Here is a 17012-nt window from a genome sequence, read left to right as displayed (position 1 = left end):
CTCAGTTCAGAATCCCCAAACGGATGAAGCCCCAGCCACCTCCACACCCCTACTCAGGCAGGAGACAAGGGCAGGCTGGCCACGCTCTCCAGGCGGCTGATTTAAAGCATTTGTCTTTGAAAACAGCTTTGCTGCTAGCTTTAGACTCCGCTAAATGTGTCAGTGACATTCACACACAACACACCCATCATGCACTCAGTATCCTTGGGCAGACCAGGGTGTCACTGAAGCCAAACCCAGCCTGTGCTTAAGGTGGTGGGGCATGTGTGCCTGTTGTCCTGTCAGCATTCTCCCACCCCCTTTCTCTTCTGAAGAAGAACAAAGTCTGCATATGCTCTGTACTGTTGAAATTTTGCATGTATATTTGGACAAGACTAAGGCTTTTTATTACATGGGCAGGTACTTCTAAGGAAAGGCGTATCACTAAGCAAGGGCTTCAAGTCTGGGGCCGCAAGCAGTGCTGGCAGTGCTGGGCACTGGGTCCTCACTTGGATCCCACATAGCAGACAGGTCTGGCCCGCATCTGGTGTCAAGCCAGCACTGCTGGCTGACTTCTGGCATGGTAAGTGGTATGTCATCCAGATGCCTGGCAATGATGGCACTATTTATGTGATGGCATGCCACATGTGGCCCGATTGTGGTTTAGTTTATGTGGCCCAGTCTCATAGAAAACAGGTCTTCCCTGGATCTGGCATCAAGCTGGCACTAGTGTCATAGCAGATGTGGGCCAGGTCTGGCAGTGATGGCAGTATTTATGTTACTATTTTCCTATTTTAGTTAGAAGACCCAAATGCCATGTATACTGCTATGGTAGCCAACGTTTTAAAGGCAGGTTTGACAGGTTTGTGAGTGTGCACTTTATCCAAAACCTAGTGAAGGTTTACTCATGTTTACCACTGGGTGTCTGTAGCTCAGGAGGTAGACCTACTGATTGGAAGGTTAGTGGTCTGATCCCTGGCTTATGCAGTGTGCATGTTAAGAGTGTGAATGTGTATGAATGTAGTTAGGAAGCACTCAGTTTAGAGAAAGTCTGTGATTGGGTGAATGTGGCATGTTGTATAGAGCACTTTGAGTAATCCAGGAGAGTAGAAAAGCGCTATATAAGAATCAATCCGTTCAATGTCTGAACAGAGTTTTGTCATGTTACTTTTGCACTATTATGTTCCAGCACATGTTGTTATTACATGGCTTGATGAAGGTACACATTAGGCTGACATGTGGGCCCAGAGCTGAAACTGTTCTGGGCCATCATAGGGCCAGCAGTGTGTCTGCAACTGGCCTTGTGCTGGCCCATGTGTGGGCCACCTCTGGCAAACCAGATCAGGGCCACCAAAGGGTCATTTTGCGGTATGTGGGCCATGTGTAAGCACATTGTGTGGGCCAGATCCGGGCCATACCAATTTTGCTATCTGGGATAGGTGAGCTTCTGGCTATTTCTGTGACTGCTTGAGATAAGCTTGTCTGGCAATACGGAGGTCTCCATTTCCTGTAGGGAGACATCGAAACGAATGCTAGGAATGACAACTTTAGGTTATGGGTAATTCCACTAGGCACAGCCAAAATGGTAATAAAGGCACTAATTAAGTTTCTTTCTACCTTTGGGCTCCCAAAGACTATTCAAACTGACCAAGGAACCAACTTTACATCAAAGGAGTTTGTGCAGGTTGTTGATAAGTTGCAGATTATATATGTATAATCCAGTCCATAGTGCCCGGAGAGTCAGGGAAAGATTTCATCAAACCCTCACAACTATGCTGCACAAGTTCTGCTTGAGGTCCGGTAGGGAGTGGGATGAGGGTTTGCCGTTCATCTGCAAACATAACAACATGTTTTAATAGCACAAAAACACTAATAGTCATGAGATTAGTTATATATTCAATATACAAAACACAGCATGTTGTTATGTAACACCAAAAGTGAAACATCAAAAAAGGGAATGTACTTTAAATATCAGCTGAAACTCACATGTCTTTCTTAATGTGACTTTTTCAGGTCCTTGGAGGTCTGTTCACATTGATGATATCAGAAGATCAAAAGAGTTTCTTTCCGATGCTCTTTCCTTGAAAAATAAACTTATAAGTGATCTTTTTAAAGATCCATCTGAGGGTAATTAATCAAATCCTTTTTCCACATGATATTTTGTATATTATGGAAAAAAAACATGCAAAATTCTCTCTCTTTCAAAGCCATAGAGAAAGAAGACTCCACTGGTGTGCCACAGAAATATGACTCCACTGTAAGTGTTATTTACCACGTTATTTACAGTGCCATTTAAGTGTTATTTACCTTAAAGAATAGTGTCTGTATTTCCACCAAAGGGCAATCCAATTACCTGCTGAATGAATAGTTTTAACATTTGTCCACAGTTTCTTTCTTTTACCTTTGTTGTCTGCAGTGGTTTTAGTGTTGTGAATAACTAGTGTGTATGTGTGCTGGTGTGTGCTATTAATTATTCTTTTCAGGCATTGGAATGTTTGTTTGATACTACAAATTTGGTGAGAAGTTGTGTTCAGAGTGCAGTGAGCATGCTGAGAGATGAAGCAAACAGTGGTGAATTCAGCACTAAGAGGGTTGAGAAGCTGCTCACTCTTCTGGATGGAAACCATACTCAAGGTTAGAAAATAAGTCAGTAAAGATGATCTTTTAACATCAGTCCTGTGCTGGGCACCACTATACTGAAACTGCATTCAAAATACAACAATGTGATGTGAACTTTGTTTCCAAGGATTGTTTGCAAAAATTGTGAGGAAGCGACTTCACTCACTGTTAAAGGACAATGAGGTCAATATGCCCATTCTAAAAAGCTGGGTCCTAAATGAGGCATCTAATGACAGTGCTCTTCAAGAAGGAGGGACGTTCCTGTAAGTTCCTCTAATATTTGCTGTACACTCTGATGGTCTGCATTTGACTTTTTTGGTACATTTAAATGCAGTTATTTCTGACATTTATTCACAATTTATTGAACGATAGGTTTGTTGCGTCAAACATAAAGAAATGCAAATAGATTTGGTTTCATTTGACAGACTTGCCTCAGCTGTAACTTTGAGTAGATATCAGCAAATTTATGTTCAATTTTAAGAATGTTGTATGATTATTTCTTTCAGGCACACACTGTGGAGGAAAATCCAAGCAGTTGTCACTCCACTTCTAGCCTACCTGGTCTCAGTCATTGACCGAGATTGCAATATGGACCTTCTCCTGGAAGATGAAGAACAAATTGTGAACTTGTGGCTTGAGATTTTTGGAAACAAAGAGATGCTCAGTTTGCCTTACGTCAGGGTGGAAAAGAAGTAGGTATCTCTTGGTTAGAGAATGTAGGCATCTACAGTTACTGGCCAATTCATGGGTGCATTTTGCTCATTCTCGGCCAGTACCTCTGTTGCTTTTAAGACTGTCTTAATTCTTCATGGCAAAGATTCAATAAGGTCTTAGAAATATCAATTAGATTTTGGTCCGCATCGACATGATAGCATTGCACAGTTGCTGTTTGATTGCTTGTTCATGATGCAAATCTCCCATTCCACAACATCCCAAGGGTGCTCTAGTGGATTGAGATCTGGTGACTGTGGAGGCCATTTGAAGACAGTGTCATGAAGAACACTGTCATGTTCAAGAAACCAGTTAAAGATCTGAGCTTTGTGGCATGGCACTTCATTCCTAGAGAAGCACACTTTACCCATAGGATGTGCCCATGAGATGGATATAGTCATGACCGTCACTATGTCTGTGGCTGTTTAAACCATTCTTAATTTATGCGAAGGGGCCCAAATTATACCAAAAATATAATATTTTTTATTTATATATTTATAATATTATGTACTCCTCACACTGCCACCAGCAGCTGGAACAATTAACACAAGGCAAGATGGCTCCATACTTTCATTTTGATTATGCCAAATTGTGAGCTACCATCTGAAAGCAGCAGAAATCAAGAACCATTAGACCAGGCACGGTTTTTCCAGTTTTTTTATTTTTCCAGTTTTTCAATATACTTCAGGGTTTGATGTGTTGTGGCTTTAGAGGTGCAACAATAGAGATGGTTCTGTGGAATAATCTCAGATCAGCAGTTTCTGAATTAGGGTGCCAGTATGCTTTCCACATAGGTCGCTTTGCGTGGTGCGGCATAATAATCACGCAGTTACTTCTATTTATCCTATTTTCCATTAGTACCTACTTGGATCAACTCACCACGATTCCACTCAGATCAGCTGGTTTTCCATTACAATCAAGTACCACCTAATACATGTGGTCGTCTACTGAGTTGCTGTCGTTGGCTGATTAGAAATTTTAGTTAATGAGCAGTTGAAGAGCCAAAGAAGTGGCCGATGTATTCAGTGCATAATGTTTTACTTACGTCTAATTTGTATCGTTGAAAGACAAGACACTCTTATTTTTTTTAATGATCTGGCACAAGAAAATTGTATGTACACTAAAGTAAATCACAGTAGCTGTTTCAAAAAACACCCCTAATGGTTTTCATTTGCTTGTTTTTCTGACTCTCTCACTTCTCCAGAGTATTAATGGTACAAAGCCATGTCACAGGTGGCCATACCATGTTCTGCCGCCTGCCCTTCAGTTGGTGGATCAAAGAGTTCCTAGATGGGCTCATGATGCAAACATCCAGACATCAAAGTAAATATATGTTTTACAAGTAACATATGTAGATATTCCCTTTCTAAGAGTTGCACTTTAATTTTAATTAAAAAAAAGTTTTAGATTAAAATCTAAAAAAAAACTGACTCTCCCAACTTTGTGTTTTTTCAGCTCATTCAGTTCGTCATTTCTATGATTTGTTCTTGGAAACTCCACTCGGCACTTACATCTCAGAAAAAGCTAATGAAAAAATGAAGAGAGAATTTTGCAAAAGGTATCTGCAAGATTTTGTTTCCATGACCATGAAAGTGGCATCAGATGAAGAGTTAAAGGTGAGAGCGATGCGAAGGATTGTGAATAATAATGATCTCCATTAGTGCAAAATGACAGTTTATTTTCTTAAGTGTAGATATGTTGCACCGTGGCTGGAAAATGCTTGTTTATCTGTGTTTGATTAATGTTACGTTCAGTCTGCTGTAAATCCCACTACTGTCACTGAACTTGAACTCCAGCAAAACAAAAACATGTAACCGTACACAGTTTTCTCTACTGTCCCAACAGTCAAGTTCACTACAATCAAACAACATGTCCATGTAGATCAGCTAAACCCATTTTTATACTTAAAAAATAAAATTTTATTAAAAACGAATCACCATACACTATACAGTAAGTAAGTTGGACTGATTGTGGAAATATTATAATTCATGTCAACAAACTGGAGTGAAAAATCAATAACTCAGTGTTATAGAGATTAAAGTATTACTCCATTAATTATATTTTTATTTTTGACACTATACACAGCTAGCAGTAGTAGCTACTCATCTGGAACTCTATAAACTTTACTGAAAAGTTGTGTTAATTTTAATTCAATTTCAATTTTTACTATTATATTACATGTAATGCTAATTTAAGTTACAGTGTTGGGAAGGTTACTATTAAAATGTATTCCACTACAGATTACAGAATACATGTCCCAAAATGTATTTTGTAACGTGTTCCGTTACATTACTCAATGAGAGTAACGTAGTCTGAGTTCTTTGGATTACTTAATATATTATCAAGCTTATTACAACTTATTACTATTATTGAAGGATAGTCGCCATACCAATACCAACTCGATTTTTAATAGCTTACTTACAACTGGGCTACACTGCCCATGAGGCTACATTCTTTAGGGCTATGCCTGTAACACGATTGCCTTCATATTAAATAATTTTTTGAACAATAACTTTTAAAAATATTTCGTCACGTCATGGGTCATAAGATTGAGACCCAGGAATTAGAGCCTCTTGATGCGTGTTTTGTTTGGGTTTCCACCGGCATGGAATTACCAAAAACAGAGAGGGGACAGCCTAACATATGAAACAAGAAAAGGCCGCCGTGTAATCCATTTATTTCAACAAAGTAACTATATTCTGAATACCACCTTTTTAAACGGTAGCTGCAACGGAATACAGTTACTCATATTTTGTATTTCAAATACATAACACCGTTACATGTATTCCGTTACTTATATATTATTATAACAAATAGATCAATATGTTATTAATCTATTTGGTCCTTTACTCCTCAGCTCCTCTGTCAGGCAATGACCAGCTGTGCTGATGAAGTACGGAAACGAAAACAAGATGATGAGCTTTCTCTTCCACTCATCCACGTTGCCTATCATTTGTACCAAAACCGTCTTCAGAACCTCTCACGGATGATTTCTCTTCATCCTGAAGTTATTTCCCCTTTGCAAAAAAATCCGGTGATTAGCGGTTATCCGGCAATGGTGAGCACATTTCTTAATTCCTAGTGTTCACATTCTTGTGACAAGAATGACACAGCATGTTACAAATATTGCAAAACTATCACTTACAGACTACTTTACTTTCCTGTAGGTTTTGGATGTCTATGCAGCCAAGGCATGTGTTGAAAGCCTGGAACCTTCTAACTTAGAGAATGATACTGTCTGCCAGTGCTGGCTGAGGAAGGTGAAGAAGGTGCAGGCTTCTTTGGAGTTGATTTGCTCCCAAAGCAGTAGCAAAAAATATGGTGAGCACTGCCGGAAAGTACTCCATGATTTCAGGTAAGATACTGATGCAGTGAATTGAAATTCTGATGCCCAGTTCTCTCTAGTGTTAAAATGGCCTGTATTTGTATAGCGCTTTACTTAGTGTTACTGAAAGAACCTCTCATTGTAGTCGCCCATTGTTGTGACTCATATTGTGGTGATTGCTGTAATGCAGAATATTCTTGTTTATTCAAAGACATCGTAGCTCACTTATTTCAAAATCAGGTGTATGACATTAAACTGTCAACTTAGGTTTTCCACCTTTTTTTTCTTCTTTTTTTTGCCTGTCCCGTTTGGTTCAGAATTAGAATTATTGAATTATTATTATTATATCAGAATTATTGTCTAAAGGCAAAGAAAGATGCCCAACGGATTTACTTTACCAAATGGACCTTGCAGTGTTGGTCTATTTGATTCACCTTTGCTTTTATTGTTTATTTTATTTTATTTTCACTTGCTAAACATGGGACAGATTTGACTGGGGAAAAGAAAAGGGAGAAAGAAAGAGGGAAAGAAAAACAGCAGGGAAGAGGAAGGGCAAAAAACAAAAACCAACGAAACAAACAGACAAAAAATACATATATCAATCACCTGGATCACCTGTTGAGAAAGAAAAAAGAGAAAACAAGCAAAAAGAGAGAGCAATATAATAAACAACATCATCACGATGATCTATGTGGATATAACAGTAAATACAAAATATTGAATATTATTGTGCAGCACGTAGGATTGACAGCGCACAGTGTGCTTTGAGGTAGGAGCCAAAAAGGGTGTAGTTTGTGTCTGTGAGCACCCATGTGTACACCTGTGAGCATGAGCGCGCTTGCATTTAAACGTTTCCTTCATGTAATGATCCGGTTTACCACCTTTTATAACTGCTTTATTTGAGAATACAAAAGCTGAGTAATGACAAAAATTTAGAATCACAAAACATCTGAATGAATTTTAAAAGTTTATATTCTTTTAATCACAAAATCACTGAAATGTGGGAGAATCCATTACAGACAGGTAAATGCTTTAATCATCCAGTCATGAAAGATTATTCTAAAAGTCATCCACTGACTCCAAATCCCCAGATATGAACCACCTGTCTGCTGAAGAGAAACACTGAACACTACTCTAACAGAGGATGACTATCTTGTTAATTTCGCCTCCTCACTACATATGACTCTGGATACTGTAGCTCCTGTGAAAAATAGAGCCCCAAATCAGAAGTATTTGAATCCCTGGTTTAATTCTCAAACAAGTAGCTTAAAGCAGATAACTCGTAAGCTGGAGAAGAACCAGCATATCACAAATTTAGAAGATCATCATTTAGCCTGGGGAAATAGTTTGCTGCTTTATAAAAAAAAAAAAATTCCTCCGTAAAGCTTCATCACTGATTAAAGAAAATAACAACAACCCTTGGTTTCTCTTCAGCACTGTAGCCAGGCTAACTGTACAGCCCAAGCTGTGTTGAGCCAACCATTCCATGAATTTCTTCAGAAAATCAAATTTTAACCATTGGATAAAAAATTACTTAATACTCATTGTTAGATATTTTAGTATTATGGGAGCATGTACTGGGTATTTCTGTGACCCTATGGGCGACTTCCTTTGGCCTGCTGGTCTGGAAAATCCAACAGTTCATCTATATGTAAAGAAGGCACTTAGACTGGAGTAGGCATAGCTGCGTTGATCCTGCCGTGGTATAGTGGGACAGGGTGCATTCCTCGAGTGCATATCAAGCTTGCAGCCTGCTAAAGATCACACACAATTGATTATGTGCCTCTAGGTATATATGGTTAAACATTTCCCAATGCAAATAACTACATGCAGTATTCTACCATGTGCAAACTTATATCACTAAAGGATTCTAACTGTCTAGTGTTTAATGGACCTGTCAAAGATATGTTGAGATTATAGAAGGCCCCTTTCAGAGCTAGGGGGAACTTCCTTATATGGTTGTAACTTGAAACTTGTTGACACACGAACCCTTCTGCCTATAAAAACCCTGCACAAAAGAATAAACTTTGAGTTAGTTTGGGATGACAATCTAGAACAGTCTCCGTGTCTCTTTGTTCTTCCAAACTGCTCCCGGTACTCCGGCCGGTACCGTAATTAACCGTTGATCATGCTTGAGAATATTTTAATTTTGTTATAGGTTAAAGGATGAACTCTGATGATAAAAGCCCACGCCTCAGAGAAACCCGGAATGGAGTTTCTTACACTCATTTTATGTAACCTTATCTACAGCTCCCAAAAAGTTGATTCTGTTCATCTGGATGTAATGTTTTCAGTGTGAGAAATGTTTCGTCACTCATCCAACTGACTTCTTCAGTCTCAGCTGACTGGTTGGGTTTCTCCAACCTTATAAACAGTACATTTGCATAATGACTGAAGGTAGCACCAACAGGTGTCCATTATTTCACTATAATTGGAACATATTTTAATAAAACAGTTAAAGAACAAAACTTGTGGCAGTGTCCAAATATACATGGACCTAACTGTAATTTGAAATGGGAATTTATTGCTACAGGGTGCCCGCAGCAGCATTATAGTGTAATAGTAGTGACACAGTATATACATTAACACAGCGAAGGTCACATGTAAGCACATAAGTAACGTAGGTAGTGATTTTCCTTTTAAGTTAAGGAATAACAACAAATTAACTGAGAGTTAATCTTGTAACTCTGAGCTCCACTGTACTGTCACATATCAATCAATAGATGTCTCTTGCATTAAGCTTTTTAACCAGATGCACAAAGTCCTGCTTTTCCACTGTGTCACTGCATTAGTAATTTCCCTCCAATGTTTGCTCTTCCTGTCCTATAGAATGGAAGTAGCAAGTGTAGCTATGAGTGTTTGGTTGAGTAATTTGTTTACATTTGGGTTGCACATCACCAGCTACCGCTATCACAAAGTTTTTTAAGTTTTTTGTGTTTTTCTGGTGGTTGTTAAAGCTAATTTTATTTTACAAAATTTGCAATGGAGGCTGACATGCATCTGTGTCATTCCTTGGGCTTGTCTTGTCATTGCACAGACTAGACTGAGGATATAGTGTTGCTTTAACAATGATATTGAAGTAATTTTATGTATTTTTTATTATTGTTACTAACTGTGATTGTGTGTGTAATATTTTTGCAGCAATGGCTGGAAGCGCATCCACATCCTTTCTTTTTTTGTTGAACACATGCTACTGGGTTTCCAAAATGAAGACCGTCAGCTCAGGACACATGTCCTAAACACCATTAAAACTCTTAGCAATGTAAGTGGGTTTTTTGTTTTATTGTATGTTGTTTTGCTTTGCTTTAAAACAAGCAGTTAAACTGTTGTATCTAATAAAGTGGCTGGTGAGTTTATTCAGGTCAAATCTGGTTTGCTTTAGGTTTAATTTAAAAATTAAAGCTGACCAAGCTCAACATAATCAATGTGGTCTACAAAGATGGAGGCCGTATTTTTTCTGTAACCTGTCCATGCTGCGCAGAATTTTGTTCTGACAAAATCTGTCAAAATTACAGTGGGATGCAAACGTTTATTTTCCTGTATAAATCGTTGGTTGTTACAATAAAAAATGTCAGTTAAATACATCATATAGGAGACACACACAGTGATATTTGTGAAGTGAAATGAAGTTTATTAGATTTACAGAAAGTGTGCAATAATTGTTTAAACAAAATCAGGCAGGTGTATAAATTTGGGCACCACAAAAAAAAGAAATTAAATCAATATTTAGTAGATCCACCTTTTGCAGAAATTACAGCCTCTAAACGCTTCCTGTAGGTTCCAATGAGAGTCTGGATTGTGGTTGAAGGTATTTTGGACCATTCCTCTTTACAAAACATCTCTAGTTCATTCAGGTTTGATGGCTTACAAGCATGGACAGCTCTCTTTAACTCACACCACAGATTTTCAATAATATTCAGGTTTGGGGACTGAAATGGCCGTTCCAGAACGTTGTACTTGTTCCTCTGCATGAATGCCTTAGTGGATTTTGAGTAGTGTTTCGGGTCGTTGTCTTGCTGAAAGATCCAGCCCGGCGCAGCTTCAGCTTTGTCACTGATTCCTGGACATTGGTCTCCAGAATCTGCTGATACTGAGTGGAATCCATGTGTCCCTCAACTTTGACAAGATTCCCAGTCCCTGCACTGGCCCCACAGCATGATGGAACCACCACCATATTTTACTGTAGGTAGCCAGTGTTTTTCTTGGAATGCTGTGTTCTTTTTCCTCCATGCATAAAGCCCCTTGTTATGCCCAAATAACACGATTTTAGTTTCATCAGTCCATAGCGCCTTATTCCAGAATGAAGCTGGCTTGTCCAAATGTGCTTTAGCAAACCTCAAGCGGCTCTGTTTGTGCTGTGGGCAGAGAAAAGGCTTCCTCTGCATCACTCTCGCATACAGCATCTCCTTGTGTAAAGTGCGCCGAATGGTTGAACGATGCACAGTGACTCCATCTGCTGCAAGATGATGTTGTAGGTCTTTGGTGCTGGTCTGTGGGTTGACTCTGACCGTTCTCACCATTTGTCGCTTCTGTTTCTCTTCAGAGAAAATTAAAAGAGGAGGGAAACTTACAATTGACCCCCTTAAATACTCTTTCTCATTATTGGATTCACCTGTGTATGTAGGTTCCAATTTGAGTTCCAATAATTAGTTCTAAAGCTTTTGGAATCAATAAAATGACAACAGTGCCCAAATTTATGCACCTGCCTGATTTTGTTTAAACAATTATTTCACATTTTCTGTAAATCCAATAAACTTCATTTCACTTCTCAAATATCACTGTGTGTGTCTCCTATATGATATATTTAACTGACATTTTATTGTAACAACCAACGATTTATAGAGGAAAATAATGACTATTAACAAGGTTGCCCAAACTTTTGCATCCCACTGTATCTTGTTTTAAATGATGTTCTGCTAACAAAAAAATTTGTAACAACATAATGTTCATCATTATAGTATTGTGTATCATTTTGTCCTTCTAAGGTTCTGCAGGAAAACTCGGATGTAAAATCTACAAAAGGTTTTGAAGCTGTAGTTAAAGTCCTGAAGTCCTGCAAACAGGAGGCAACTAATCAGCTTTTCAGGTAAGGCTGTCTGACTATTAGCAGAGTTTATTATGATATTATATGAAATATTGAAGGATGTTCTTTAGCAAAGCCATTGGAAAGACCTTAAAGTTGGGTGTACTAAACTTTACAACAGGGGTGCTGCAGTACCCCCAGAACCTCCACTTCCCGCAGCCTTTTTCTTTATTTGCACTTAAGCTAATTTGATTGTTGGTTGCATCTTCCTGAAGGTTTGGCCTTGAGTGTGGGGTGTGCATGAGAGAGCCTCAGGAAACAGTGGGACTGCCATGCAATCACATCTATTGCTTAACATGTATTAAGAACAGCCTTGATGCAGGACGGACATCCTGTCCAAAGTGCCGCCAACAATTACCAGATGATTTCCAACCACATGTTTCTGAAGACATAAGGTGAGATTTGTTTAACCGTTTAGCTGATAAAGTATTTAACAGTGCAACTGTAAACATTTACATGGAAAACATGCTCTTCTCATGATCTCAGAATAGAGTAGTGTGGCTTGTGGGATTCAGCTGTTCCCATTCAAAAGTGTAAGCTTCATATTATCAGTATTTATTACAACTTTCCTGTAGTTAAGTCTGAAAAGTAACACAACCTTATGGCTTTAGTAATGACTGAGTGCCATTTGGTCAGTGATCAAACCTGCAATGATCAACTCTAGGTTTATCTCATTAGTGATAATGTGGAAATTGCATGCTAATTTGCAAAACAAAAAACAACTTAATTACATAGATGTTTACTACAATGCATACTACCACACATGTGGAACCTACTTCTGTGTACATGTGTCAGTGCAACAAGATTGGCTCATTTTTCCCATTGCCCCCTGGTTTGAATGTTGATTTGCTTTTTGGGGGGAGAGGGGGACAACCAACATCTTAACCTTAACAGAAAACTACTGTTATAGATTACACACGTTACACATGTTACACACGTTACACAGCTAGGCGGAACTTGCTGCTGCAAGTGGTCAAAATATGCTCAAGGTTAGGGCTTGGAAAACTGCAGAGACATGCTGTATCAATGAATAGTGGGACTGGGCAGGGTGTTGCAATGTTGGTTTAATCAAAGAACAGTTTAGAATGGCATTCAGTCCCTTCCACCTTGTCAAGAGTCATTCTAAGATTTGGCTTTCACCCTATAAAGCCTCCATTTTGACTAACTCAGAGACACTATACCCTTTCCTATACTTTCTTGAAGCTGCAGACCATATTTTTGGAGCTTCCTTCCAGCATAAACCAGTTCTCCAGATGTTTGTCCAGCAAACAACTATTGTTTTAGCATTCCCACCTCTGATGAATCCCTCAACTCTAGGGTTGGGGTTAGGCCTTCATTTCTGACGGTTAGGGTTGGAGTAATGGGCTAGCATTGTGAAAGCATTATGCCAGTTCAATGTCCTCACTAAGATATGAAAGACTATGTGTGTGTGTGCATGAGCATGAACACATGCTAGGAAATTATACTACAGTCTCGGTCGTTGTGTCTTTGGGCAAGACACTTCACCTACCGCCTACTGGTGATGGCCACAGGGGCCGATGGCGCAATATGGCAGCCTCGCCTCTGTCAGCCTGCCCCAGGGCAGCTGTGGCTACAACTGTAGCTTGCCTCCACCAGTGTGTGTGTGTGAATGTGAGAGTGAATGAATAGTGGAATTGTACAGCGCTTTGAGGGACCCGAAAAGCACTATATAAATGCAATCCATTATTATTATTATTATTATTACTACTACTATAAAAGACAGTATTAGAAAAATGTCATGGCATATTGACCATTGATCATTTTTGGAGAATCGGTTTGCAAAGTTTAACATTTGGGAATCATCTAATAAGAACAAATTAACGCCGCTTTTAAAACGTATTTACATTGCCTTACTTTTTGTATCCCTGCAGCGCATCTGTGAAGAAAAATGCAGAATTCAGGCAATGCTGCAATAGTTTCTTTGTTGATCTGCTCTCTGCTGTGTGCTTCAAGGATAATACACCTCCAGCCGAAGGTGTCATCACCCACCTGTTGTCCTATCTAATGATTGAGACAGGTACTGCTTACTGTAGCCTACACTATTAAGAAGATTCTGTTTCACCTTCTTTTCTAAAGAAGCTGAAGTCTTGACAACACAAAAACAAAAATGTAATGTGTTGGAATAAATTATTATTATTGTTTTACATGTTTACTTTAAATTATTTTTTCCAAACAGAACATAAACAGGTTCACACCAAAGTTTTATCACCATTTGAAGAGTCCCCAGATAAAAACCCAGTTGTGCGATCAGTAATCCTCAAACTGCTACTGAAGTTCAGGTAGGTAACCTACTATAAATATGTCAATCATCAAAGATGATTGAGACTAACAAGACAGGTATCTCACTGATTTAAAGTGTATCTTTTATATCAGTTGACGAGCATTGCTACTTTAATAAAACTTGTGATAAAATCTGTAAATAGATTTAAATTTCTTTACCTTACACTATATGATTGACCTAACTCTGTTTCAGCTTTGATGAGGTTCAGAAATATTTGCAGCAACATTTTTCATCTGTTGAAGAAAGCAGATTTGTGGATGATGGGGACAGAGCAGAGCTCTATGCTTTATACATCAACTGCTTGGAGGTAAAACTAGAAAAATGCTGTCTTAATTGTATTTAACTGTGTTAAAATGTACTTTAAAAAGGTGAACACTGAACACTGAAATTACTTACTTTGACAGCATACAGTACTCCACAAACAAAAAGTATTTCTCTAGAAGGACATGCTATGATGAATTGTGAAGTACAGAGATGCCTCTCAGAAAACAGAAACCTAACCTTTATTTCAGCAAAAGGAAAGATTAAAGTCCACAGTGTCCATCCAGTCATTCTTTCCCATTCAGTGTCTGGAGGGGAGCTGGCGCCTATCCCAGCTACCATAGGTTAAGGGAAGGCTCGGACAGGTCACCAGCCTATCACTGGGCTAACAGATAGAGACAGACAATCATTCATATATAGGGGCAATAACCAATGAACTTAACCCCAATAACTGCATGCCTTTGGACTGTGGGAAGAAGCCAGAGTACCCATAGAGAGCCCACACAGACACATGGTGGATTTAAACTCAGGATCTTCTTGCTCTGAAGCAGCAGTGCTAACCATTCCCCAAACGTTCTGCCCAGCCATGCTGTACAATGTAAATAACAAAATCTAATGTGATCTACTGAACAGAAGGTTGGTGGTTCGATCCCTGGCTGCTCCAGTCTGCATGCCAAATATCCTTGGGCAAGATACTGACCCCAAGTTGCTCGCCGATACATCCACCAGAGTATGAATGCGTGTGATTGGTAGATAGAAAAGACCTAAGCATAAAAGAAAATGGATGTGAATGGGTAAAAGAGGGATGATGTACAGTGGCTTGCAAAACTATTCGGCCCCCTTGAACTTTCCCACATTTTGTCACATTACAGCCACAAACATGAATCAACTTTATTGGAATTCCACGTGAAAGACCAATACAAAGTGGTGTACACGTGAGAACACATGTTTGTGGCTGTAATGTGACAAAATGTGGAAAAGTTCAAGGGGGCCGAATACTTTTGCAAGCCACTGTATAAAGCGCTTTGAGTCCTCTGGGAGAGTAGAAAAGGGCTATATAAGAATTTGTCATTTACAACCAGAGCAAGACAAACAGAATCTAACATACAACACAAGTGGGTGGAAGAACGTGAGATAGGATAAGAATTACACACTATTTATTTGTATTTATACACAAGAGGGCAACTGGGAGGAATGAACACAGCTAACAACACACAAAGACAACGAGAAAGGAGGGAAGGTCAAAATAAATGCAAGACAGTAGAGACAAATAACTACCAAAACAAAACAGTAAGTTAGGAGTGATAACTAAATGGGTAAACAGAGACACATAAATGAACTTAATGCAGGGAAACTGATACAGGAGGGTAATATAAGAAATATTTAGGATGAAACTAAAGTCTAAGCCAAACAGGAAACTACGATCTCTAAGGAATGCCAAGGAATTACACGAAAAAGCAAATATAAACACCAAGAAAAGTAAAAGTCAAACAGAAAACAAAACCTTTGTCTAAATAAACAAAAATTCAAAGTTCATAAACTCAAAAACATTGGGTCCAAGACCTACAAGCATTAACACATCTGTTTGTTGTTCTGTTTGTTTGTTTGTTTGTTTGTTTGTTTGTTTGATTGATTGATTGATTGATTGATTGATTGATTGATTGATTGATTGATATTTGTCAAATAGACAACTTCTGAATGGGGTATGGTCTAAATGACAGCTATACCTCAAATTGATAGAGGTCAGATGAAGTGACAATTAACTGGTGCTATTTGCAGGACTCCATCTGGGAGAAAATGCCTCAGGAGGGCAACAAAGCTGCAGAGTTACAATGGTTTGATAATGAAACACAGTTCCTGCGCTTGTTTTTGGAAGAAGACACTTCTGCTGCAGCAACAGTCTGTATTCAACACCTGCAACATATTGCCCGATTGCGTGTGACGCTCACCATGGCTGCACAGCTCATCAGTGACAGACTGCCTGGTAAGCTATACGTTTACTATTGTATTGCACTACTACAGTTTGCAGTGGTTTGCAGCTAAAACAATGTTTGTCATTGTTCCAGACGGAGCAGAAGATTTTCTAAACATGGTGAAAAAGCTCTGTGAGGACAGTGGAAATGACTGGTATCGTGTTTACCTCATCCGCAAGCTCAGCGAATCACAGGGTGTGGAGTACGTCCAGACAATGATGAAAAAACCTGAGTTCTTCTGGATTTTCCCTGAAGAGATACATCAGCAGGTAAAGCTACTGCCAAAAACTAGAGTATAGTTGAATTAATTCAGACAGTTTTATCTATAACGTGTGAGATCGTATCAATAGTTAGGCACTGTATTGGGTAAGGAGACTCTACAATGTAACTCTACAATGACAGAAGCCCAGACTTGTTGATGAACAAGAACAAGTAGGGAGGAATGACACCCTTTTAATAGAAAAAAAGCCCCCGTCCACTCAGGCCAGCCATTTCATTGGAAGAAGTTGGGCTGAGGGAAAAGAAGACAAAAAAGAAGAGCCTGAGATATAACGAACTAAGATAAACAGGGAAGATCACAGCCTCCTGGGGAGTGAAGACAAAGAGTGATGGCTGCAAAATCGTAGCTTATAAAGTCAGATTTTACTGTGTTATGGTCTGTCTAGAGGTGGCCAGACCACAACATGAAGGCTTCCTGTTCAACTGAAATCTCTTTGGTTTTAAGAAGTGTGAGCAAGCATTTTAGTGCAGTGCGTGAGG

At 39.0% G+C, this 17012-nt stretch overlaps 1 protein-coding gene across 2 annotated transcripts in view; it reads left to right on the top strand.

Annotated features, from left to right (window-relative positions):
• Window positions 1-17012, top strand: part of LOC113006391 (E3 ubiquitin-protein ligase rnf213-alpha-like) — a 76553-nt gene that overhangs the window by 47799 nt on the left and 11742 nt on the right. For both annotated transcript variants that reach the window (XM_026142345.1, XM_026142343.1), the window contains exons 33-49: window positions 1993-2106; window positions 2187-2236; window positions 2463-2613; window positions 2726-2861; window positions 3105-3290; window positions 4514-4632; window positions 4765-4925; window positions 6167-6367; window positions 6477-6664; window positions 9776-9896; window positions 11620-11720; window positions 11933-12112; window positions 13610-13755; window positions 13915-14017; window positions 14212-14326; window positions 16060-16264; window positions 16347-16522. In XM_026142345.1, coding sequence (XP_025998130.1) covers window positions 1993-2106; window positions 2187-2236; window positions 2463-2613; window positions 2726-2861; window positions 3105-3290; window positions 4514-4632; window positions 4765-4925; window positions 6167-6367; window positions 6477-6664; window positions 9776-9896; window positions 11620-11720; window positions 11933-12112; window positions 13610-13755; window positions 13915-14017; window positions 14212-14326; window positions 16060-16264; window positions 16347-16522 — 2453 coding nt within the window. The remainder of the gene's footprint in view (window positions 1-1992; window positions 2107-2186; window positions 2237-2462; window positions 2614-2725; window positions 2862-3104; window positions 3291-4513; window positions 4633-4764; window positions 4926-6166; window positions 6368-6476; window positions 6665-9775; window positions 9897-11619; window positions 11721-11932; window positions 12113-13609; window positions 13756-13914; window positions 14018-14211; window positions 14327-16059; window positions 16265-16346; window positions 16523-17012) is intronic.

The sequence above is a fragment of the Astatotilapia calliptera genome, chromosome 15, assembly GCF_900246225.1.
Source record: "Astatotilapia calliptera chromosome 15, fAstCal1.2, whole genome shotgun sequence".
Lineage (NCBI taxonomy): Eukaryota > Metazoa > Chordata > Actinopteri > Cichliformes > Cichlidae > Astatotilapia > Astatotilapia calliptera.
Note: the sequence above shows the minus strand (reverse complement) of the source record. Positions and strands in the feature narration are given on the sequence as shown.